The sequence below is a fragment of the Chelmon rostratus genome, chromosome 3 (assembly GCF_017976325.1).
Source record: "Chelmon rostratus isolate fCheRos1 chromosome 3, fCheRos1.pri, whole genome shotgun sequence".
In the NCBI taxonomy this organism is placed as follows: domain Eukaryota; kingdom Metazoa; phylum Chordata; class Actinopteri; order Chaetodontiformes; family Chaetodontidae; genus Chelmon; species Chelmon rostratus.
The window spans coordinates 723,832-744,334 of NC_055660.1; the positions used below are offsets into that span (position 1 = coordinate 723,832).

The window sequence follows — 20,503 nt, forward strand, 5'->3', positions numbered from 1 at the left end:
GTCGTTAAGGTGAAAAATAGACCTTTGTCTCGTTTCCTCTCGGTGTTTTGGTCTTTGAACGCCTCTCTCCGTTTCCGTTATCCTGCTGCTGTGAGTCACATGACACCTCCTGCTGCCTTCACGGTCCATGACTAAAAGGAAAAACTAACAACCTCACAAAAACAAACGAGCTTCGTTGAGTCAAACAGGAGAAACTATGAAATGAAATTTAAAAGGAGGAAATATGAAAACTTACGTGAGTAGGTGGAAGAAGATAATGCATGGTCGTGATGAAATAATAAGATAAAGAACATTTAAAATAACTGCCCCAATGTACGATGTCAACTTTTACATTTTTAGATCTGATTTTCTCACGTCAGCCTCTTATATATCATATATATGTTATATATGTTGAATTTGTCTCGCGTGTATTTGTATTCTAACAGACTTCATCTCACAGACTGCAGCACAAACTAACTTGTGCCGATCAAACATGAAATCTGAAGCAAAATGTTAAATCTGAGAAATCTGCTGCAGGAAACATCTTTCCTTCTTCAGATGGAGTAAGAAACAGCTCCTCAGAGTTTCCAAACTGATCCACATCGCTTCACTTCCACGAGCCTGGTACACGTCACTGCGCCTCGAAGCATCCACAGGTCCTCCGGTCCGTGAAGGCAGCACGAGTCCTGCTTTAATAGAGGGACAAACAGCAGATCGGAACAGTTCAGAGCCGGACTGAAGCCTGATGGAGGTCAGACCGTCCCCGTGCAGCCGAGAGGAAAACATGTGATGTGGATCCTCTCGGATGTTCCGACAACAGAAGTGAGAAGAGACAGAAGTTCAGACTTTTGTCCTGCAAACTGCTCGAGTCGCGTTAAACCAACTTTGTGAAGCTGCTTTGAGTCGAGTCTGAAGTGAGAGAGATGACCGAGGCGGAGAGGAGCGAGGGCATTCCTGCAGAGTCTGCAGAGTCTGCAGGAAAAGGAAAGGGACTCCCCAACGGAGGGAACCCTGCGAAAAGCAAAGAGGTGAGTCCGAGTCCTGCTCTGGGTCTGGGTGTGACTCTGACTCTGGGTCTGGGTTTGAGTCTGACTCTGGGTCTGACTCTGGCTCTTGGTCCTGGTCTGACTGTAGGTCTGACGTCTGAGTCTGGGTCCTCGTCTGGCTCTGGGTGTGAGTCCTAGTCTGACACTGGCTCTGCGTCAGGGTCCTGGTCTGACTCTGACTCTGGGTCCAGGTCTGGGTCCTGGTCTGACACTGGCTCTGCGTCTGGGTCCTGGTCTGACTCTGACTCTGGGTCCTGGTCTGGCTCTGGGTCTGGGTCCCGGTCTGACTCTGGGTCCTGGTCTGACTCTGACTCTGGGTCCTGGTCTGACTCTGGGTCCTGGTCTGGCTCTGACTCTGGGTCCCGGTCTGACTCTGGGTCCTGGTCTGACTCTGACTCTGGGTCCTGGTCTGACTCTGGGTCCTGGTCTGGCTCTGACTCTGGGTCCTGGTCTGGCTCTGGGTCCTGGTCTGACTCTGACTCTGGGTCCTGGTCTGACTCTGGGTCCTGGTCTGGCTCTGACTCTGGGTCCTGGTCTGGCTCTGACTCTGGGTCCTGGTCTGTCTCTGGGTCTGGGTCCAGGTCCTGGTCTGGAGCTCCTGTGTCTGTGTGTCTCCTGGCTGCAGGATGGACTTTTGTCCTTTTCGCCTCATAAAGCAGCTCAGCTGGTCGTAAACTGTCGGTTTGCAGCTTCCTGTCAGCGTCTTCAGACGAGCCGAATGATCGACGAGTGTTAAAGTGACTTTATGTTCAGGGTCGGTGGAGTCCTGCAGGCCGACAGGCTGCAGCTGACCGGCAGGTGTCTTATGGTTCGGTCTGTGCGATCAGAGTCAAACTGTCTTTGTCTTTAATAAACAGAAACTGAATCAATGATTTCTGCTTTTTCCTGAAAAATGACTGAAATAATTAATAATTTCAGTTTTTAATAGTTTGAGCTGAACGGTCCGACAGCAGCGCTGCCTTCAGGGAACGCGGTCGCAGGTTTGAGTTCATCTGCAGGATTAACAGGACTAACCCCAACCCAGATGTGTGATCAGATAGTCGGACTCAGAGGACTCTCCGTGTTTCCCTGAAGCCTTTTACTGAAACGCCAAACTCAACTGATTCTGGTCAGATTGCTGAAACGCTCGAAGCCAGATCACCTGACCTCAGAGAGGCTTTGGTTAGTGGTCTTGGGTCTGATGCGGTCTCTGTCACATTTGGTGAAACTGAGGTTCAGTTTGATCCGTTTCATGTGTTTCAGGACTTCGACCTGGCTTCCATCTACGTGTCAGACGCTCAGTACAACAGGAACATCTTCTTTGACACGTCGCCTCAGGCCGTGAGGTGAGTCCTGCTGGTGTTAACCGCTCCATCCTGACCCCCATCCATCACAGCCCCCTGTCAGATACCTGAGGCACTGAGCTGAGGCTGAGGCCTCATGTTCTGTTTTTCTGATCATCAGATCTCACGTTCAGACTCAAAGCAGCAGCGAACGTGTGTCGCACCGACAGATAAACGAATCAACCAATCAGAGCAGTGAAACGTGTGACGTGCTGAGAGCATACAGAGAGCTAAGAGGACAAAAGCTGCTTCATGATGAGAGTAAAAATAATACTGAGTAACAGTAGTGAAATGAAGCTGAATGGAGAACATCGACTGCGTGAAGTCCAGTGAAATCCAACAGCAGCAGAGCATCAGTGTGAGACGAAGCACCGCAGTTCCAGACCTGCGTCAGGAAGTCAGACAGTTAAAGCTGCAGTGAGGAGACGTGTTTCAGCTTTCTGTTCAAGATATTCAGCTCCTGACTTCTGCAGGAAGTTTGTTCCGGAGCTTTGAGGCGTCACTGACAAAGACTTTCTGCTGCTGCTGGAAAACCTCCAATGAAGCAGCAGCAGGCTAAATGACCAGCAGGTAAAAAAGACTCACCTGAGCCAGCAGCCGCGAAACAGGCTGCAGCTTCATGCTGGAGAGTGTGTGAGTGAGGCGAAGTGTCTAATAACATCATGAGGCTGATCGACGCAGAGATAAACCTCTACGTTAAAGACTAACGTCAGACAGAAGCAGCCCGTCGCTCCCTGAACGCCCCCAGACTCCACCGACAGAATCATTTCACCTCTCAGACCATCGTAAAACACGCTTCATTCAAACACAACGGAAACAAAATAAAACTCATCCGAACAGTTTTTGGTGAGTTTTCATTTACAATCGCCAACTCTAACTCTGCCTCTGTGACCTCTGACCTCAGCAGCCATCTTGGTTGTTTCGCATCAGTTTTTAGATTTTAGTTTCTAGTTCTGGTTCCCGGGCTCCCAAACCCTCCAGCACAAAATGTGGATTAATCCGCCGCTGAAAATAGTCCCCAACAAATGCACCATCTCCCCCCGTTTGTTTGATTTAAGGTGTTTTTAAAGATTCGTATCTTCAGTCGGAACCAGCAGGCGGACAGGAAGTCAGACAGAAACAGGTTGCTGGTTTGAGTCTGAACGTGAGAGCTGCTGACACACAGCAGGTGTGCAGGTTAACAGTGTTGATGACTCAGTCATTGGTGAAGTGACTTCAACATGTAAGCTCTGTGTGTGTGTGTGTGCGTGTGTGTGCGTGCGTGCGTGCGTGTGTGTGCGTGTGTGTGTGTGTGTGGTCAGACTGTATCTGCGCTACAACCATTGGCTCCCTCAGGTGCTCCTCTACTTCTTTATCCTGGTCGATCTGTCTCTGGCCCTCTTCGAGGACCCACCCGTCTTCCCTCTGCCGATTTGGGTAAGATGACCGCCGCCGCCGCCGTCACCACCGCCATCTGGCACACAAACAGTTTCCTGGTTTCATAATTCCTGTTTTTTTTATGTGCACTTAATTGGAAGAGAAAAATCTACATGAATTCTGTCGGTAGAAGAAGAATTGTTGGCAGTGAGAGCAGTGATCTACGGATCTACAGCTAACGATGCTAAATGCTAACTAAAATTCCCATGAGACCGGAGTGAACCAGTTTAGACCAGGACCACAGAGCAGGCTGTTAACATCAGTTCTGTTGTGTTTTCAGGCCACCATGTTGGTGGAGCTGCTCTGTCTGCTCGTCTTCACCATCCGACTCGTTCACTACGCCAAAGTGATCCCTCGAGACAAGTTCTGGAAAGACCCCAAAAACATCTGCATCATTGTCATACTTGCGGTAGGAGGGGCTTAATGAAATCATCAGTCTGGTGGGAGGGGCTACAGAACTGTGAGGGGAAACTGAACTCAGTATCATGGGCTGGTGTCAAAAAACGTCCTCGCTGCCAGTTTGTCCCTGTGTCCACTCAGGATACAAATCCCCTGCCCAGACCAACTGAAACCAGACCAAACCAAAACCAGACCAACTGAAACCAGACCAACTGAAACCAGACCAAACCAAAACCAGACCAACTGAAACCAGACCAAACCAAAACCAGACCAAACCAAAGCCAGACCAACCGAAACCAGACCAACCAAAACCAGACCAACCAAAGCCAGACCAACCAAAGCCAGACCAACTGAAACCAGACCAACCAAAACCAGACCAACCAAAGCCAGACCAACTGAAACCAGACCAACCAAAACCAGACCAACCAAAGCCAGACCAAACCAAAACCAGACCAACTGAAACCAGACCAAACCAAAACCAGACCAACTGAAACCAGACCAACTGAAACCAGACCAAACCAAAACCAGACCAACTGAAACCAGACCAAACCAAAACCAGACCAAACCAAAGCCAGACCAACTGAAACCAGACCAACCAAAACCAGACCAACCAAAGCCAGACCAACCAAAGCCAGACCAACTGAAACCAGACCAACCAAAACCAGACCAACCAAAGCCAGACCAACTGAAACCAGACCAACCAAAACCAGACCAACCAAAGCCAGACCAAACCAAAACCAGACCAACTGAAACCAGACCAAACCAAAACCAGACCAACTGAAACCAGACCAAACCAAAACCAGACCAATTGAAACAAGATGAGCTGAAACCTTAACACCTGAAACCAGGACAAGTCAAACCAGGATAGCCAAAACCAGAACAATCTATGTGCTCCGTGTTCAGACTGTGTTCAGGCCAACATAGGAAGAAGATGCAGCATTCTCGTTGACTTCAGTGGATCAGACCACGTGTCGACACAGGGGGGGCGCTAACACAGAGCACACAGGTATAAAAACACAGTCATGTGACAAAATTAGAACCTGTCTCAACTTCAGCAAAATAAAACTCAGTGTCAAGGTGTGACGCTGGTCAGATATGTGAACACACACCTATAGAATCCACCTACAGCCTCAGTTCTGCGGTCGACCTGCCAGGTGTGTGTTTTGGTATCTGATAAACTTTCATGGATCTGTCATTCAGCCTTAACTTCATGCTCATTATCTCACCTGAACCTGTTTGACAGTGACATTGAACATCTGATTGGCTGCTTGTTCTACCTCAGCGTAATAACAACAGCTGTTCTCCAGGTAGTCTGTGAGGCCTGGGCAGAATTATTAGCAATTAGCAGAATGTCCTGGAGGACATGATGCTAATACAGCTTTTAATTAACTCTGCAGACTTTTGTAACATCAGCGACCGAGCTAACCAACATGCTAACTGCTTGGCACTTGTCAGTTAGCACACAGGAGTCTTCAGTATCTGTTTGTTGGATGACATGATGAACAGTTCTGAGGACAACTTGTCAGAGGAGAGAACGAGCCAGTGACGACGGTGCTAGCGTGTTAGCAGGTAGCTCACCTGCTAATTTTATTTTTCTGTGCAACTTCCTGGTGTGAACAAGAGTCAATGAAATGCAGTGAATTATTAGCTTGTGGCTCTGATGTAGTTGGGACTGTTGAAAGACCTGGTCCCAGGCTCCATTTCATCTGTTATAGGCTTCAGCTGCTGTCAGACAGTTTGGGTTCAGTTCTTTTGAGTTTTTAAATTTTGGGAAGATAAAGCTCTCTGGGCCTGTGTAGACCTCCACTGTGTACTCAGTGAGGGGTTTGGACTCAGGGACCAGGTTTTGTACTGGTGACCTTGGTGATTTTGCAGTTTGGACCCAGAACAGTTGATGGTTTCTGGTGTGAAAGCTGAAGTCGCGGCTGTGTGCTGAGTTCCTGTCTGCGAGCTGCAGAGTCAGAATGTGCTGAGGAGACTTTCTGCCTGTTGTTGTGAAACAACCTTTAGCCGGAGATGTTGCCTCGTCAGCGCCTTTTTAAAGCAGAAAGACTTCCTGGTGACTCAGAGGCCGAGGTGACCAGTGGCTTCAGGATCCGTGAAATCATCTGAAATCCTCCCGCTGAACTCTTTACTAACTGACTGTGTTCAGAACAAATGCTGACGCTGTAGTTTCCTGCAGTCTTTGAACGTTTCCCTGCTCGTTCTGGGGCTGCGAGCTGCTCTGCTTCTTCTCTCCTCCAGTTTGTCTCCCGACTTCTGGTTGTTAAAAGCAAAAAATCTGATCGGTTCAGCCCGAAATCTGAATCATTTGAAAACACACCTGGCAGAAAACACACCTGACAGAAAACACACCTGAGAGAAAACACACCTGACAGAGAACACACCTGAAAGAGAACACACCTGGCAGAAAACACACCTGAAAGAGAACACACCTGAGAGAAAACACACCTGAGAGAAAACACACCTGAAAGAGAACACACCTGACAGAAAACACACCTGAGAGAAAACACACCTGAAAGAGAACACACCTGGCAGAAAACACACCTGGCAGAAAACACACCTGAGAGAAAACACACCTGGCAGAAAACACACCTGAAAGAGAACACACCTGAAAGAGAACACACCTGGCAGAAAACCCGCCTGCGGGATGAGAGTGGTCGTGTGATTCTCCTGCTTCAGTCCAGGCTGTAATGAGTCGTTGTGTGCTGTGATGATGAAACGCTGTTTAAAGCTGAAACGTGTTGGATCAGAATCACCTGTGTTCACGTGCAGCAGGTGACATCTTTGTTCTTCTGTGTATCATCCAGCTCACTCTGGTCGATATGATCATCTACGGAGCTCTGAAAGCTGCAAACTGTTACGCCGTCCGCTGGTCCAGAGTCCTTCGGCCGCTGCTATTGGTCAACGTCACAGAGGGCCGGCAGGTAAGGGCCCACCTGTCTGAGCCCGCTCAGCTCCGTGCTTTACATTCTTACTTATTATCGTTGTGTTTGTCGCTGATCTTTCCTGCTCCTCACAGGATGAACCCTTTAGATTTGAATGACCTCTTTTCTCTAGCGCCACCTTCAGTTCTGCTCTGAAATCCAGTTTAATGATTCAGCTTCACTTTCCACATTCATATTTTATTTGTGATGAAGCTGGAAGCCTGTGTGTGTGTGTGTGTGTGTGTGTGTTCAGGTGTGTCACAGGTAAACCGTCACATGCAGTGACCTTCATCGCTGTCCTGTGATCTCTGCATCCTGAATGTGTTCAGTTTAAACTTCCTGCTGCTTAATGTTGACTTGTTTGACTCTCTGCTCTGACGGCGCCTGAACGCATCGTCAGTTAGCGTCTGTGCGGCTGAGAACGGGGCGTTCAGGTCCTGCGGGAGCTTCAGACGCTGTTTCTTTGTTTGTCTGTTTGTGTTCAGCTCCGCAGAGCGTTCAGAAGCATCCGGAACGCCCTGCCTCAGATCTTCTACGTCTTCCTGCTCTTCATGTTCAGCCTCCTCATCTTCTCCCTCATGGCTCTGAAGCTGTTGGGCAAACGGTGAGACGACGTTCAGTTTCTTCAGTTCAGTTCGGTTCATCAGCTGAAGCTGGACGAGCTGTGACTTCATGTCTACATCAATGTTTCAATGCTGATCGACGATTATTTTCCTGATTAATTGATCGTTTCATCAGATGTTAAAGAGTCGTGAAGGTGACAGGTGTGTCCTCTTTGATCTGGATTCTAATCGAAGACGTTCTGAATGTGGACAGTTGTCCCGTCAGTGTCAGCACGTTGTTGTTGTCTCGTCGCAGCGTCTGTGAGTCTTCTGTCTCGTCTCTGCAGAGGTCTGAAGACCATCGGCGGAGCTCCGTACTTCACCAACTACCTGGAGATCGTGTTCGACCTGTACGTCCTCGTCACCACGGCCAACAGCCCCGACGTCATGTAAGACCTCACAGTGTCCACAGTGTCTCGTCACTCAGCTGCTCTCGGGTCAGATTTGATCTCGGCGCTCAGGTGACCTTTGACCTCGTTTATCATCGACGGGAAAGACGGCGCCGCAGCCGCCATCTTGATTTTAAAGATGATGGTTCTTTCCTGTCTGTCAGACAGTCCTAATAACAACAGACAGTGAGACAGACAGTGAGACAGACAGACAGACAGACAGTGAGACAGACAGACAGACAGTGAGACAGACAGACAGACAGACAGACGGTGAGACAGACAGACAGACAGACAGACGGGGGGGGACGAGGCTCCTCAGAAACAAGAAGGAAGTGACTCTCAGAAATGTTTATCTTCTGCTTCTCGTCGGCAGGATGCCGGCCTACAACGCCAGCTTCGTCTTCGCCATCTTCTTCATCTTGTACATCCTCATCAACACCTACATCTTCATGTCCGTCTTCCTGGCCGTCGTCTACAACAACTACAAGAAGTACCTGAAGGTACGGTGGCCCGGTGGGGTCACGCTTTGAGTTTTTTTAACCGTCCTGCTGGTTTTTCTTTGAAACGCTCGTAAAACATTTGAATGTTCGTCAGCCGATCAATAAATCTTTAGAAACCGGCAGAACCGCTTCGACGCGTCTGTCCCACAGGAGGAGGTACGGCAGCTGGTGAGGGCCAAAAGGCACAAGATGGTGCGAGCGTTCGCCGTGCTGCAGGAGCAGAGGGAGGAGGGCGGGGAGCCGGTGGTGACTCAGGCCAACTGGAACCAGCTGGTCCGACTGGTGCAGCCCGACATCAGCAACGCCCACAGAGAGCTGCTGTGGAGCGTCTGCGACGACACGAGCCGGGGCTGCATCGGTGGGTCACACACACACACACACAGATATACACACGCACACATACACACAAATATACACACACACACACACACAGATATACACACACACATATACACACACACACGCACACACACACACACACATACACTTACACACACAAATATACACACACAAATATACACACACACACAGATACACACACAAATATACACACATACACACACAAACACACACACGCAGCCTGTTTTCGATGATTATTCTATAAATTATTTAATTTTTGACATTGAATACGTTTTTTTACCCAGCATGCAAAGCTGTGGTTAGGAGGCGGGGTTCGCTGCCCTCCAGAGATGATTGGTCCACAGCTGAGGTGTCTTTCAGATATGGATTCAGTCTTTTCGGACAGAGAAACTTTATTGCTTCATTCAGAGTCGACATTAACAGAAAGACAGACGCCGTCGTCTCACAGGCTTCGTCACTGATGATGTGAACTTGTTCTACGTCCACATTAATCCGTCTGAATGCTGCTGGAGAACAAACTCTGCTCCAGTTTTTAAAGATCTGAGCTGAAAACTGTTGATTTGTCATCTTCAGTTATAAAACGAGCAGCAGCATCCTGACAGGCTGCACTACCTGATGGCTGGAGGTTGCTGGGCTGAATGAAACCTGCCTGCAGACGCTACTCAGGGCTCAAACCTTCCCTGCGATATGTTTATGTACGGTTAATATTCTCCTGCATTTAATTTAGAAGTGAGCATCAGTCAGTTAGCTCAGAGCTGTTCGTAGTCAACTTTCATCATCAGGAGTTTAACCGACCGCTGCTCAGTCAGTTAATGAAGGAGGCTTCGCTCCGTCCTGCACTGTCACAACCGCCAACCGCAGCAGCCCCGAACACACCTGCTGAGTCACTATCAGCGCGCTCATCGTCCACATGGAGGAAGTCAAACTGTTTCATCATCCAGTTCAGCCTCACAGTGAGAAAAACTCCTGAAACAAGTCAGAGCTGGTTACAGGTTAAAATGCAGAGAGCGGTTTTCAGCTTCTGCAGGTAGTTTGTTCCGGAGCTTTCAGACTCTCAGCGGCTGGAAACCTCCAGTTCAGCAGCAGCAGATGATCACAGCGACGTAGCGTGGTCCTAGTCCACGAAGGGCTTTGCAAAATCTATTTCTGAAATAACTGTCATATCAGTTGTGAATGTTACAGGAAGCCAGTGCAGAGCAGCTAAAACTCCACCAATGTGCTCTCGTCTGGTTCTGGTTCAGAGCCGAGCTGCAGAGTCCTGAATTAGCAGAAGTCTCAGGCTGCGTCCTGCCTGACAGGCAGAGATCAGGGCACAAAGTCTTCCTTGATTCAAACTGCTGCAGAGTTTAGTGAGGACATCAACCTGAAACAATAAAAATGAGGAGGGCATGTTCCGCTGGCCTCAGTTTGTTTCTGGGATTTCTCGACTGTTTGAGAGAAACTTCCTGCTCGTCATGTCACACTTTACGAGCTGAAAACAAGCACCTGAACGCACCATAAAACCTCAGCAGTGAGTCCAGTTTACAGTTTGTTCTCTCTGAGTGTCTCCAGGCACACCGGCGTCCTGGTAAACATCATATCCTGCTCATGAAAAGATGGTGCAGATGAACATTTCCCAACATGCCGCCCTCTAGTGGTCACATCAGGAAAGACGAGTTTCTGCAGGCAGGAACTGGTGAATCATGTGACAGAAGCTGTGATCACACACACGCTCATCACAGTTTGTTCGGTTGATTGACAGGAAAGGTGGCGTTCGTCCAGCTGGCCGACCTCCTGAACATCGAGGTGATCACACTCAAGTCAAGACCGCACCCTCTCCACAGCGTGTGCCCCGCCCTCTACCTGTCGGCCCCCAGCCGCCTCCTCTGCCGATTGGTCCAGCACCGGTGAGACGCAGAGGACACTGCAGATCTTCATTTTGTCTGTTTTATCTGTTTGAATAATAAACATGTCGCACTGACTGACCATAACAACGAATGTTCAGATCAGGAGTCTTCCTCAGTATTCTGGTCACCTGGCAACAGGTAGATACCTGACCAACAGGTAGATACCTGACCAACAGGTAGATACCTGACCAGCGATGGCCATAAACCAGTTATATTGCTTTAATTCAGACATGGTGGTATCACAGTTCCTTCAGGTGACATGTGTGTGTTTCAGGGCCTTCGTGATCGTGTACGATCTGATCATCCTGGTGAACGCCGTGTTCATCGGTCTGGACGAGGAGAACCCGATGATCGCCCACTCTGAGTGGGTTTTCCTGGCTCTGTACCTGCTGGAGATCCTGCTGAAGCTCTACGTGTTCGAGCCCAGAGCTTTCTTCTCCAGGCACAGCTTCTGGAACTGGTGAGGACGAGCTGACGCGCACCATCCTCACCTCACGAGTTTCACGCTGTTTGTCCCAGAGGACCGAAGCATTCTGGGTAATGCTGCAGTTCGTCTACAGGTTCAACAAGAGTTTGTGTGGATGAAATGAAGAAAACTCCAGAGTGTGTGACCGTCCGATTGGTCTCAGACATCACGTGACACACCTGACGATTCTAAATCCAACCGTCGCCACCTGCTGTCCGTTTAATGAGCCTCAACAGAAATGTCTAGAAACTTTTTGACTTTTTAACTAAATTGTTTACCTGTTGAAGTCTCACCTGATAGAACTCCATCATACTCCACAACGTATTACTGAGTGTGTTTTAAAGAGCGCTGCAGGTAGAACAGCAGTCTGCTCACCTGAAACAGCAGGAAGTGGACAGGAGAAAGCACCTGAGTGCAGCCGCAGGTTAACATCAAGTTAAAACTGGTCTGAGGTTCAGCTGGAGTCCAAACAGAGTTTATTCATCGAGCTGATCCTGACTGACTGAAACCGGTCACGTGGTCATGGATCTGCTGAGCAGGTGTCATTTATTACCAAATAACATGAATATAAACTGTTTGTCTGTGTTCGTCCTCCATTTACAAATCAATAACCAATGAGCTGTCCCGTCCGTTCCACACAGCTTGTCCACGTCGCAGATTATAAGTACGAGGTATGTGACACGTTTCAGCTGCTGCTTGTGTCTTCAGCCTGAAGCGCTTGGACGGCTCATGATGCTTCAGACGTTTTTATGGTTTTATCGTTCAGTTTTTACCTTCAGGGAACAAACGGCTGCTGAGTGATGGAGTCGTTTTAGAGCCGAAAAGTCTGAAAGTCAGAACTGAGACCATAAACAAAGATTAAAACAGTAAAAACATAAAAGATGAAGAAGCTCCGCTGGGAGTAAAGTCCAGGTCCAGGATGTTGTTGTCTGTTGTGGCTGTTCTGGTCTGGAGGTGGAAACAGGAAGCTGTCGTGAACATCTGGTCAGTTTTAGTTTTTTCTTTCAGACTCTTCGTAGCCACTTTATTTGGTTCACCTGTGCGATGGAACATCACGTCCGCCTTCATGAACTTTATCGTTTTCAGTTTTTATTGTTGGTCGTACTGGACCGCGTTCGACTGAGAGCTGTTTCTGTTTGTTTGTCTTCCCTGACGTCAGGTGGCCAGAATATTAGAAACACCTCTGAATGTGATGCAGTCCGGTACAACAGCAGCAGCGACTGTGAGCTCAGCGCTAAAACATAAAACTGATTCAACTCGTCCATGAGAACCAAAACAGAACGAGTTCCTGTCAGGACGTCAGCATGTTCGATCACACAGGCGTACCTAATAAAGTGGACACTGAACGTATTCGCCATCTGGAACTCTTTCGCTGCAGCTCTTGTTTTCGTTGCCATTTTTGCTGTTTTGTTTGTTTTTTTAAACTTCTTTTTGCAGCGCCCCCTGCAGGCGAGCAGTGCAGCTGCAGCTGCAGTGACTTCAGTCAGAGACGTCTGATGGTTTCATGGATGTTTTGTAGGAACTGGACACTCAAAGATAAATGAAAAATCTGGGTTTGCTTCCAGGTCGTGAGGCTTAGTGCGCATGAAAATCGCTTCTGTTGGCTTCTATCATGACACAAAGACAAAAAACTGAGCTTATTGGAGGTGTCCTGTGAACAGTTTGCAGCTGTCGCTTTTATAGTGGAGGTCTATGGGGAAAAAGCTTTTTGGGCTGCAGGGGATGTTTCATTGCATTACCACGAGTGACCACTGGGCCAAACTGAGGGAAAGGCTGAGTGGGGACGCAGCATCCAGCTTTATTCATTCATCCATGGTGTGTTTCAGTTGTTGGACGTGTTGCTGTCAGACTGGCGTCATGTGATCGGTGGAAAGGATCAGCTTCGTTCGCAGCTAACGCCGGTTCTGCTTTCAGCATCGTGGCTGTTGAAGGAAAGTGTTTATTCCATTTGTAATGTTTGTTTTCTGATCTTTGCTTTCTGTTTTCAGGTTCGACACCATCATCGTCATCTCTGCTCTCATCGCCACAATCATCAACTCCGCCATGAAGTCATGTCAGTGCTGTTTGGTTTCTGTTTAAACGTGTTACAGTTGAGCTGCATGTCGCTGAAACAGGCCAACGTAGAAGCCAGACTCACAAAGAGAGCTCAAACAGCCTGAGTAGCTGCAGGGGTCGGCACCTCTCCACCCTGAAGTTTCAGAAGTGCATCATAAACGTTGTTTTTTGTCTACTCGGCCTTCTAGCACTGTGACATTTATCTCTATTAGCGAAACATTGTTTGGATGTTCTGGTTTCATTCATATTCGTCTCATAGAACGCAAACGATCTGGACTGATGGTCTCAAACCACTAAAATAAACAAGATAAGGGTGTACCACAAGGATCTGTACTGGGTCCTCTGCTGTTCACCATCTCCACAAACTCTTTGCTCCAACACAGACTGATGATACTCACTTTTATGCAGACGACACAGTGTTGAATGTATTTGCCTTCTGTTCAACTCAAATGAGATTCTGCCTTTAACGTTCAGTCATGATCTCAAGGTTTTATTGAATGAAGACAAAATGTGTCCTGTTCTGAAGAACCCAGAATTCCAGTTTGCATCTTTCTGCCATCCATAAACATTTTGGTGCTGAAATTGTCCAGTCTCACAGCCACAGTCTGATTTTTAGACCGTATGTGGAGCCACTGGCACAGAAACAAATGATAAAAAAAGGTTTCGTATATCAGCATCAGTGACTGTACAGTCAGTCGTTAACTCTACCTTGAATTGACTTGATGCAGTTTTTTATTGCTTCATGTTTGTGGACACATGTGGAGGCATTGATGCACATTTGTGTATTTGACCACATGTTCATGTTTTCATTTGAGCTGTGGAGACAATTGTCCCTCCGGGGACAATAAATCTGTCTCTCTGAATGTCTTCCTGTCCTGCTGTAGCGGGGGGTTACACCAGCCGTCAGATCCTAGACATCGTCTTCATCCTGCGAGTCCTCAGACTGATCCGGGTGGTGGACAGCATCAAAAGGTTTGATGATCTATACCTTCAAAAAGTTCATGTCTCTGATTGGCTTACAAGTCTACCTCAAACATGGTTGTCGTTCTTGCTCAAGGATATACTGTACGTTAACCTGTGGGTTACCGCAGCAACGATCGGACGCCTGGGATGAGATGGAGGAAATGTGTTCTTTGACTCAACTCTTACTTTGACAGGACACCCTGTTACGTATCAGCACTGATTGTCTTCTTGCCTGTTTCATGTCTGACTCTGCTGCTTTACTAACGATGAGGACTCTGTCCCCTGTTAGGTTTCGTACGATCATCAACACCCTGATCAGGATTGGACCGGCGATCCTCACATTTGGACAGCTGATCATCGTAAGTTGCTGATAGAAGTCGTCCGTGTTTGAAGAGCTGAGGTTTAACAACCAAACTAAGAGTCTACAGTCATGCTAGCATGCTAAGCTAAACTAACATTGAAGTCATCAGTGTTTGAAGAGCTGAGGTTTAATAACCAAACTAAGAGTCTACAGTCATGCTAGCAGTGAGGCAGTGGTACTGTTAGCTAAATTTTGAGATCAGCATGCTAACATGCTCATAACGACACTGCTAACATGCTGATGTTTAACAGGTATAATGTTTACCATGTTAGTTTAGCTTAGCATGCTAGCATATGCTAATTCAGGTCAGTTCTGCAGTTAGTTGTTTATAAGCCAAAGTGTTGGACAGATTAACATGCTGACCTGATGGTGGCACCAGAGGAAAAGTCAGAGGATCAATAAAGTTATTGCACTTCATCACGAATACGAGCGTCTGAACGTTTCATCACATCCAATAGCTGTTGAGATAATTCAGTCTGAACCAAAGTGGTGGACCCACTGACCGACACCGCCGTGCACACAGCTGTGCTGCTAACATGGCTAATAACTTGAGTTAGCATCCTTGCAGTGAAGCCGGCTCCTCTTCCTCAGGTGGTGTACTACATCTTTGCCATGGTGGGGATGGAGCTGTTCAAAGGGAAGGTGAAGTTCTACGAGGAGGGCTCCACGGACCCGGAGAAGGTGTACTGTGGAAACCCTCTGCTGAAAGGGACAGACTTCGCGCAGCTCAACTACTGCAAGAACAACTTCAACAACGTGGTGTCCTCCTTCATCCTGCTGGTGGAGCTCACCGTGGTCAACCAATGGCACGATATCCTTCACCTGAACGCCTCGCACGAGGAGCACAAACAAAACCCGCTGCTAGCAAGTGAAGCTAGCTGTGCTGTCGTAGCACTGAGCTAACCTGTTGTCTGATATTTAGCAAGTGACTCACAGTGTCTTAAATAAAATTTGTTAAACGTTCGTCAGTCTTTCAGGATCTTTTGGTTCAGATTCGTGTTTTTCTTAACGCGCCTCCACTGCTCAGCAGCGGCTTCGCCTCCGTCACTCACGTGTCGGCCAGGATCTTCTTCGTCCTCTTCCACATCTTGGTCGTCATCGTCATCATCAAGTAAGACTGATAGCATCGCTCCATCTTCATCTTCATCATCATCATCATCATCATCATCAGTCACAGGAACACTTTCAGTTTAGATTCAGTCTCTTCTTCAGTCTTCTGTGTTTCATTAACTCTTTACTCACATCACGTGATTCTGCGTATGACACGCCCCCCCAGTCTGCCATGTTGTGATCATGTGACCTGCTGTGTTCCGCTGATGACGCGTCACTTCCTGTTGTCTCTCAGTATCTTCGTGGCGTTCGTCCTCGAGGCGTTCTTCGTGGAGTACTCGGTGGACAAGAGTGACCTGCAGACGTCTCTGGAGAGGAAGATCGAGGAGCTGGAGCTGGCTGTGGCACAGTATGTTACCGTGACAACCAGGACCTGCCAATCAATCACAGACACACACACACACACACACAGTATAAAGACAGGTACTGTAGGAACAGACGGTGGATTTAAAACACACCGTCTTGACCTGCTGATAGAGTTTCAGATGTCCGAGCATCAGTGAATGCACCATTCACCTCACTGTTCTGAATGACATTTGACCTCAAAATGAAGCTTCCAAAGACTGACTGTGATTTATCATTTAAATAGAAATGAAGTGAAACCAAAAGCTGCTCAGACGGAAGGAAAGAAAGGATGAAGCAATAAACCAATCAGAGGCCTTTAAAGGCTTCATGAGTTTACAGTCTTTCAGGGTGTGTTTATTCCACATTCAGCATTTCAAGCTGTGGCTTGTTTTTTAACTCGTTAAACTCGTTAAAACGACTTGTCACAGCGTGATCAGTTCTGAAAAAGTGATTTATTCTTTTAACTTCTTTTATTCCAATAATTTTTCAGGTTAAATGATCCAATAATTCAAAAGAAGAAAGATTAGAAGGAAATATGTTGTAGTGACCCCTCAGGTTTGTCTTGTGACCCCTTGCAGGGCTCTGGACCCCATGTTGGGAACCACCAATTTAAAGGGTTGTAAGAAATGTGAACTTAACTTTCACTCTTATATTTAGTCAATCTAAAATTATTCAAATGAGTTTTTCTTGTTTTTGTGCTTCGGGCTGCGGGGTGTTTGCCCTGAGTGTCGTCTGGCAGGCAGCAGCCTCTGTGAATGAATGAAGGGTTGAGTGTCAGAGACCTGGTTTAGATCATAGAGCAGACAGTCAGATGGCATGTGTGTGTTTGAAGGTGCATCTTTACCAGCTGATAGCTACATGTTGTTATACTGCTCTCTGATTGGTCCGTGCCCTGAACATGTTTATATAAATTTTTCTTGAAGCTGAACGAACGTGTCTGATAATCGTCCATGTTGTTTCGTCCATCAGGGAGAATCTGGAGGATAACTTGGTGAACGCCATGGAAACCATGGACAACGACCAGGGAAACGGCCAATCGGCAAACAACAGACCTGCGCTGATGTTTAAGATCGCTTCAAAACGTAAGAAAGAAAGTCCAGGTGGAGAAACGTGGAGACGCTAACAGACGGAGAATCAGTGTTTGAGACGGTCGATGCTTTACTGGGCATGAAGCTCATCAGCTGATTGAAGATTCAGTTTGTTCAGCTTCAGGTTCTGTGATCGGTGTGAAGCTTCCTGCAGGTTGGAAACGCAGCGTCACATGATCCCAGCAGGTTTAATAAGAGAAGCTCAAAGCTCAGATGTGATTGGCTGCAGGTGAACCTGCAGGATGACTCTGAAGATGTGCTCGTTGAGCTGTTTGGTTCCTGGATGAGATTCAGCTTCACGTGTCTCACATTGTTATTGGATGAGATGAATCAGCTGGTAACAATAACGACCAATCAGAGTTCAACAGTGAAATCTGTCGACCTGATTTCAGACCAGCGGTTCGATGTGAGCAGAAACAAACGTGTGACTCTGTGCTGATGACGAACAGACGCTCCTTCAGACGACGCTGGCGCCCTCTGCTGGAACGCTGGCGCCCTCTGCTGGAACGCTGGCGCCCTCTGCTGGAACGCTGGCGCCCTCTGCTGGAACGCTGGCGCCCTCTGCTGGAACGCTGGCGCCCTCTGCTGGAACGCTGTGGCCTCTGCGGCAGTGAATCAGTCCTTTGCTTGCGGCGCCCCCTGCTGGCCCGTGTTCAGTTGTTAATGTGTAGTTTGATCACATGTTTTCATGTTATCGTGTTGAACAGAGACGCAGATGAGAATGTGTCCGCTCTCGATCTCAGCCGATCATAGTATTGATGATCAGTATTGATGACAGGAGCTGACCGTGTGTGCGTTTCCCTGCAGGGTATCGAACGGTGGACGCGCTGCTGCAGCGGATGTTTGAGGCCGATCTCGACCCCGAAGACTTCGCTGAGAACGACGACCCCGAAGCTCAGTCCGGCGGGAACTTTGCAAACCCGACATTCAGCTCAGCGTAATCATTCCTATACGAACACATGAAGGGAACCAGAGTCCACCACCCCCATCACCCCCATCACCCCCATCAGTCCCATCACCCCCATCACCCCCATCAGTCCCATCACCCCCATCACCCCCATCACCCCCATCACTCCCATCACCCCCATCACTCCCATTATTCCCATTATTCCCATCACTCCCACCCAGGTTTTCTAGTCAGAAATGTTTCAGCCTGTTTGATTTGTGTGTTTCTGTCCTGCAGCTTCTGCACAAACACAAAGGAAATCAGTATTTTCACATGAAGAATATTTTCATCTGTTTTTCTCGTCATGTTTTCTGTTTCACAGGAAAATCAAACAGCAGGAAACATTCAGAACGTGTTTTATAATTCAAATATTCAGAAAGTTTATATTGTGTAGTTAATGCATCTGTGCTTATCTTCACGTCTGTTTCTGAGAGACGGAACAATCACAGAGAGAAACACGATGAGAATGTTTGTAAAGGAAATAAATTTAAGAGCGTTCATATTTTGTCAATAAAATGGTGAAAACAAAAGAAAACAAACAAACAACCAGAAACCAGAGTTTAACGTGACTCGTTCTTTATGGTTTTGGGAGTCGTGAATTTTTCTTCCTGTTAACAGAAGGTTGCTGCAGGAAACTGATCAGGAAAGAAATTAATACTCTTTAAACATCAAATTAAAGAAAAAACGAGCTCTTAATGAAACAGATGATGTTTGAATAATTTAAAATGACGTTAGACAAAACAATAATAATATTATTATTCATTATAATAATATATCACCATGAAACTGATCAGGATACAGCTGAGGAAACAGTGACAGAGAGAATCTCTCCCCCTGCTGGTCGCCACGTGTCACTGCAGCCGTCAGCAGCTCGACCTGCAGCCGCTCGACCTGCAGCCGCTCCACCTGCAGCAGCTCCAGCAGTAACATGCTGCTCTAACATTGATGCTTCAGTATCAACAATCTAATAATGTCTCATAGAATCAGAGATCAGACACATTTTACAGCACAGACAGTACTTTTACTGCATGAAGCTGAAACTACTGCTGTACTTTTACTGCATGAAGCTGATGATACCACTGTACTTTTACTGCATGAAGCCAATAATACTGCTGTACTTTTACTGCATGAAGCTGACAGTATTACTACTACTGATTTTTTCTGAACAGCCTCCAGGTCAGCAGAGGGCGCTGTTGAGCTGCAGCTGCAACACAGAAGCACCGAGGAAGTGTGTGTGTGTGTGTGTGTGTGTGTCTGTGTGTGTCTGTGTGTGTGTGTGTGGTGCTGATGCTGGGGACATGGAGCACAGGGGGTGGAGGAGGATGCTGCTCGTCTCCGGACTGAAAACAACAATCAGGTAAGAAAACGATGAACAAACATCAGATTCACAGAAACGAAGCGAAGCAGCTGATCGAAGCGAACATCGAACAGGAGAGCGAAGCGACGTGATGCTGAGGTGCGTCTGTGTGTTTGTGTGTGCGTGTGTGTGCGTGTGTCGGATGTCGGATCAGTAGAATCTCATCAGGAAACAGTCGATCAGATTTATTGTATTTTATCGAAACCTCCCGCTGCTCCGATCGACCGGCTCAGGACTCCGGGTCCAGGCGGGTCCTGGTCTGAGCCGGTGTGACATCGGTAGAACAACATTAGAAGACGGTAACTGAGGGGGATGATGAGGCGTTCAGGGGCTGGATAGAGGGTGGGACTGAACAGCGCCGCCTGTCTCACTCAGCTGTTACTGTCTGATCTGAAATAAAGGAGCGTTTCTGTCAGGGCGGAAACAATAAGCTCGCAGCATCCGGTCGATATTTTCAAAATAAAACTACTATATACCACACAACTCAATAAAATGTAGAATATATATAAAAATCTCAGAATTCAGTTTAGAAAATGGTGGCGGGAGGACAGTTGATGTCTGCGGCGCACACAGAGGAAGCAGTGAGGTGCAGGTCAACGTCCCGAATACTTCACTTCCTGTTTTAGAGCGTCAGTCAATAAAGTCTCCAGCGAAGCAGTTTGTGACATTCACTCCACAGATCATTAAAGTACCACTGATGGAAGAAGTATTCAGACCCGTACTCACATAAAAGTATTAATACCACACTGTGAAGATACTTGTCACCTAAAAGTCCTGGATTCAAAGTTTTACTCAAGTAAAGGTAGAGAAGTGTCATCAAAACCATGTACTTAAAGCATCAAAGTAAACTTACTCATTACACAGTTTTCTGATGGTGATAAAGGTGGAGCTGATTTGAAATATTTAATAAGATGATCATGTTATATTTTACACTGCAGCAAATAATTATTGATTAGTTCTACAAGTCTTTTTAAAAGAAATGAATT

General features: G+C 47.3%; 1 protein-coding gene across 3 annotated transcripts; it reads left to right on the forward strand.

The window, feature by feature from the left end:
• Positions 1 to 678: 678 nt before the first annotated feature.
• tpcn3 (two pore segment channel 3) lies at positions 679 to 18,701 on the forward strand. 3 transcript variants are annotated; one of them, XM_041933192.1, is made up of 20 exons: positions 679 to 1,007; positions 2,268 to 2,350; positions 3,649 to 3,763; positions 4,044 to 4,172; positions 6,973 to 7,089; positions 7,575 to 7,693; positions 7,979 to 8,080; positions 8,454 to 8,580; positions 8,731 to 8,938; positions 10,682 to 10,826; positions 11,101 to 11,286; positions 11,934 to 11,963; positions 13,281 to 13,345; positions 14,232 to 14,319; positions 14,600 to 14,669; positions 15,263 to 15,482; positions 15,692 to 15,782; positions 16,017 to 16,130; positions 17,096 to 17,208; positions 18,022 to 18,701. In XM_041933192.1, exons 1-20 carry the CDS (start codon positions 903 to 905, stop codon positions 18,153 to 18,155), a joined length of 2,361 nt encoding a protein of 786 aa, XP_041789126.1. In that variant the 5' UTR covers positions 679 to 902; the 3' UTR covers positions 18,156 to 18,701. The 3 variants fall into 3 exon arrangements, with proteins under 3 accessions (XP_041789126.1, XP_041789127.1, XP_041789128.1); XM_041933193.1 differs by lacking the exon at positions 11,934 to 11,963; XM_041933194.1 differs by lacking the exons at positions 2,268 to 2,350; positions 3,649 to 3,763; positions 4,044 to 4,172.
• The last annotated feature ends 1,802 nt before the right edge of the window (positions 18,702 to 20,503 follow it).

Coding starts and splice junctions, on each gene's coding strand:
- tpcn3 (XM_041933192.1), top strand. CDS start 903: ATGACCGAGGCGGAGAGGAGCGAGGGCATTCCTGCAGAGTCTGCAGAG. Junction 4,173..6,972: donor GCATCATTGTCATACTTGCG/GTAGGAGGGGCT, acceptor TGTATCATCCAG/CTCACTCTGGTCGATATGAT. Junction 7,090..7,574: donor ACGTCACAGAGGGCCGGCAG/GTAAGGGCCCAC, acceptor GTTTGTGTTCAG/CTCCGCAGAGCGTTCAGAAG.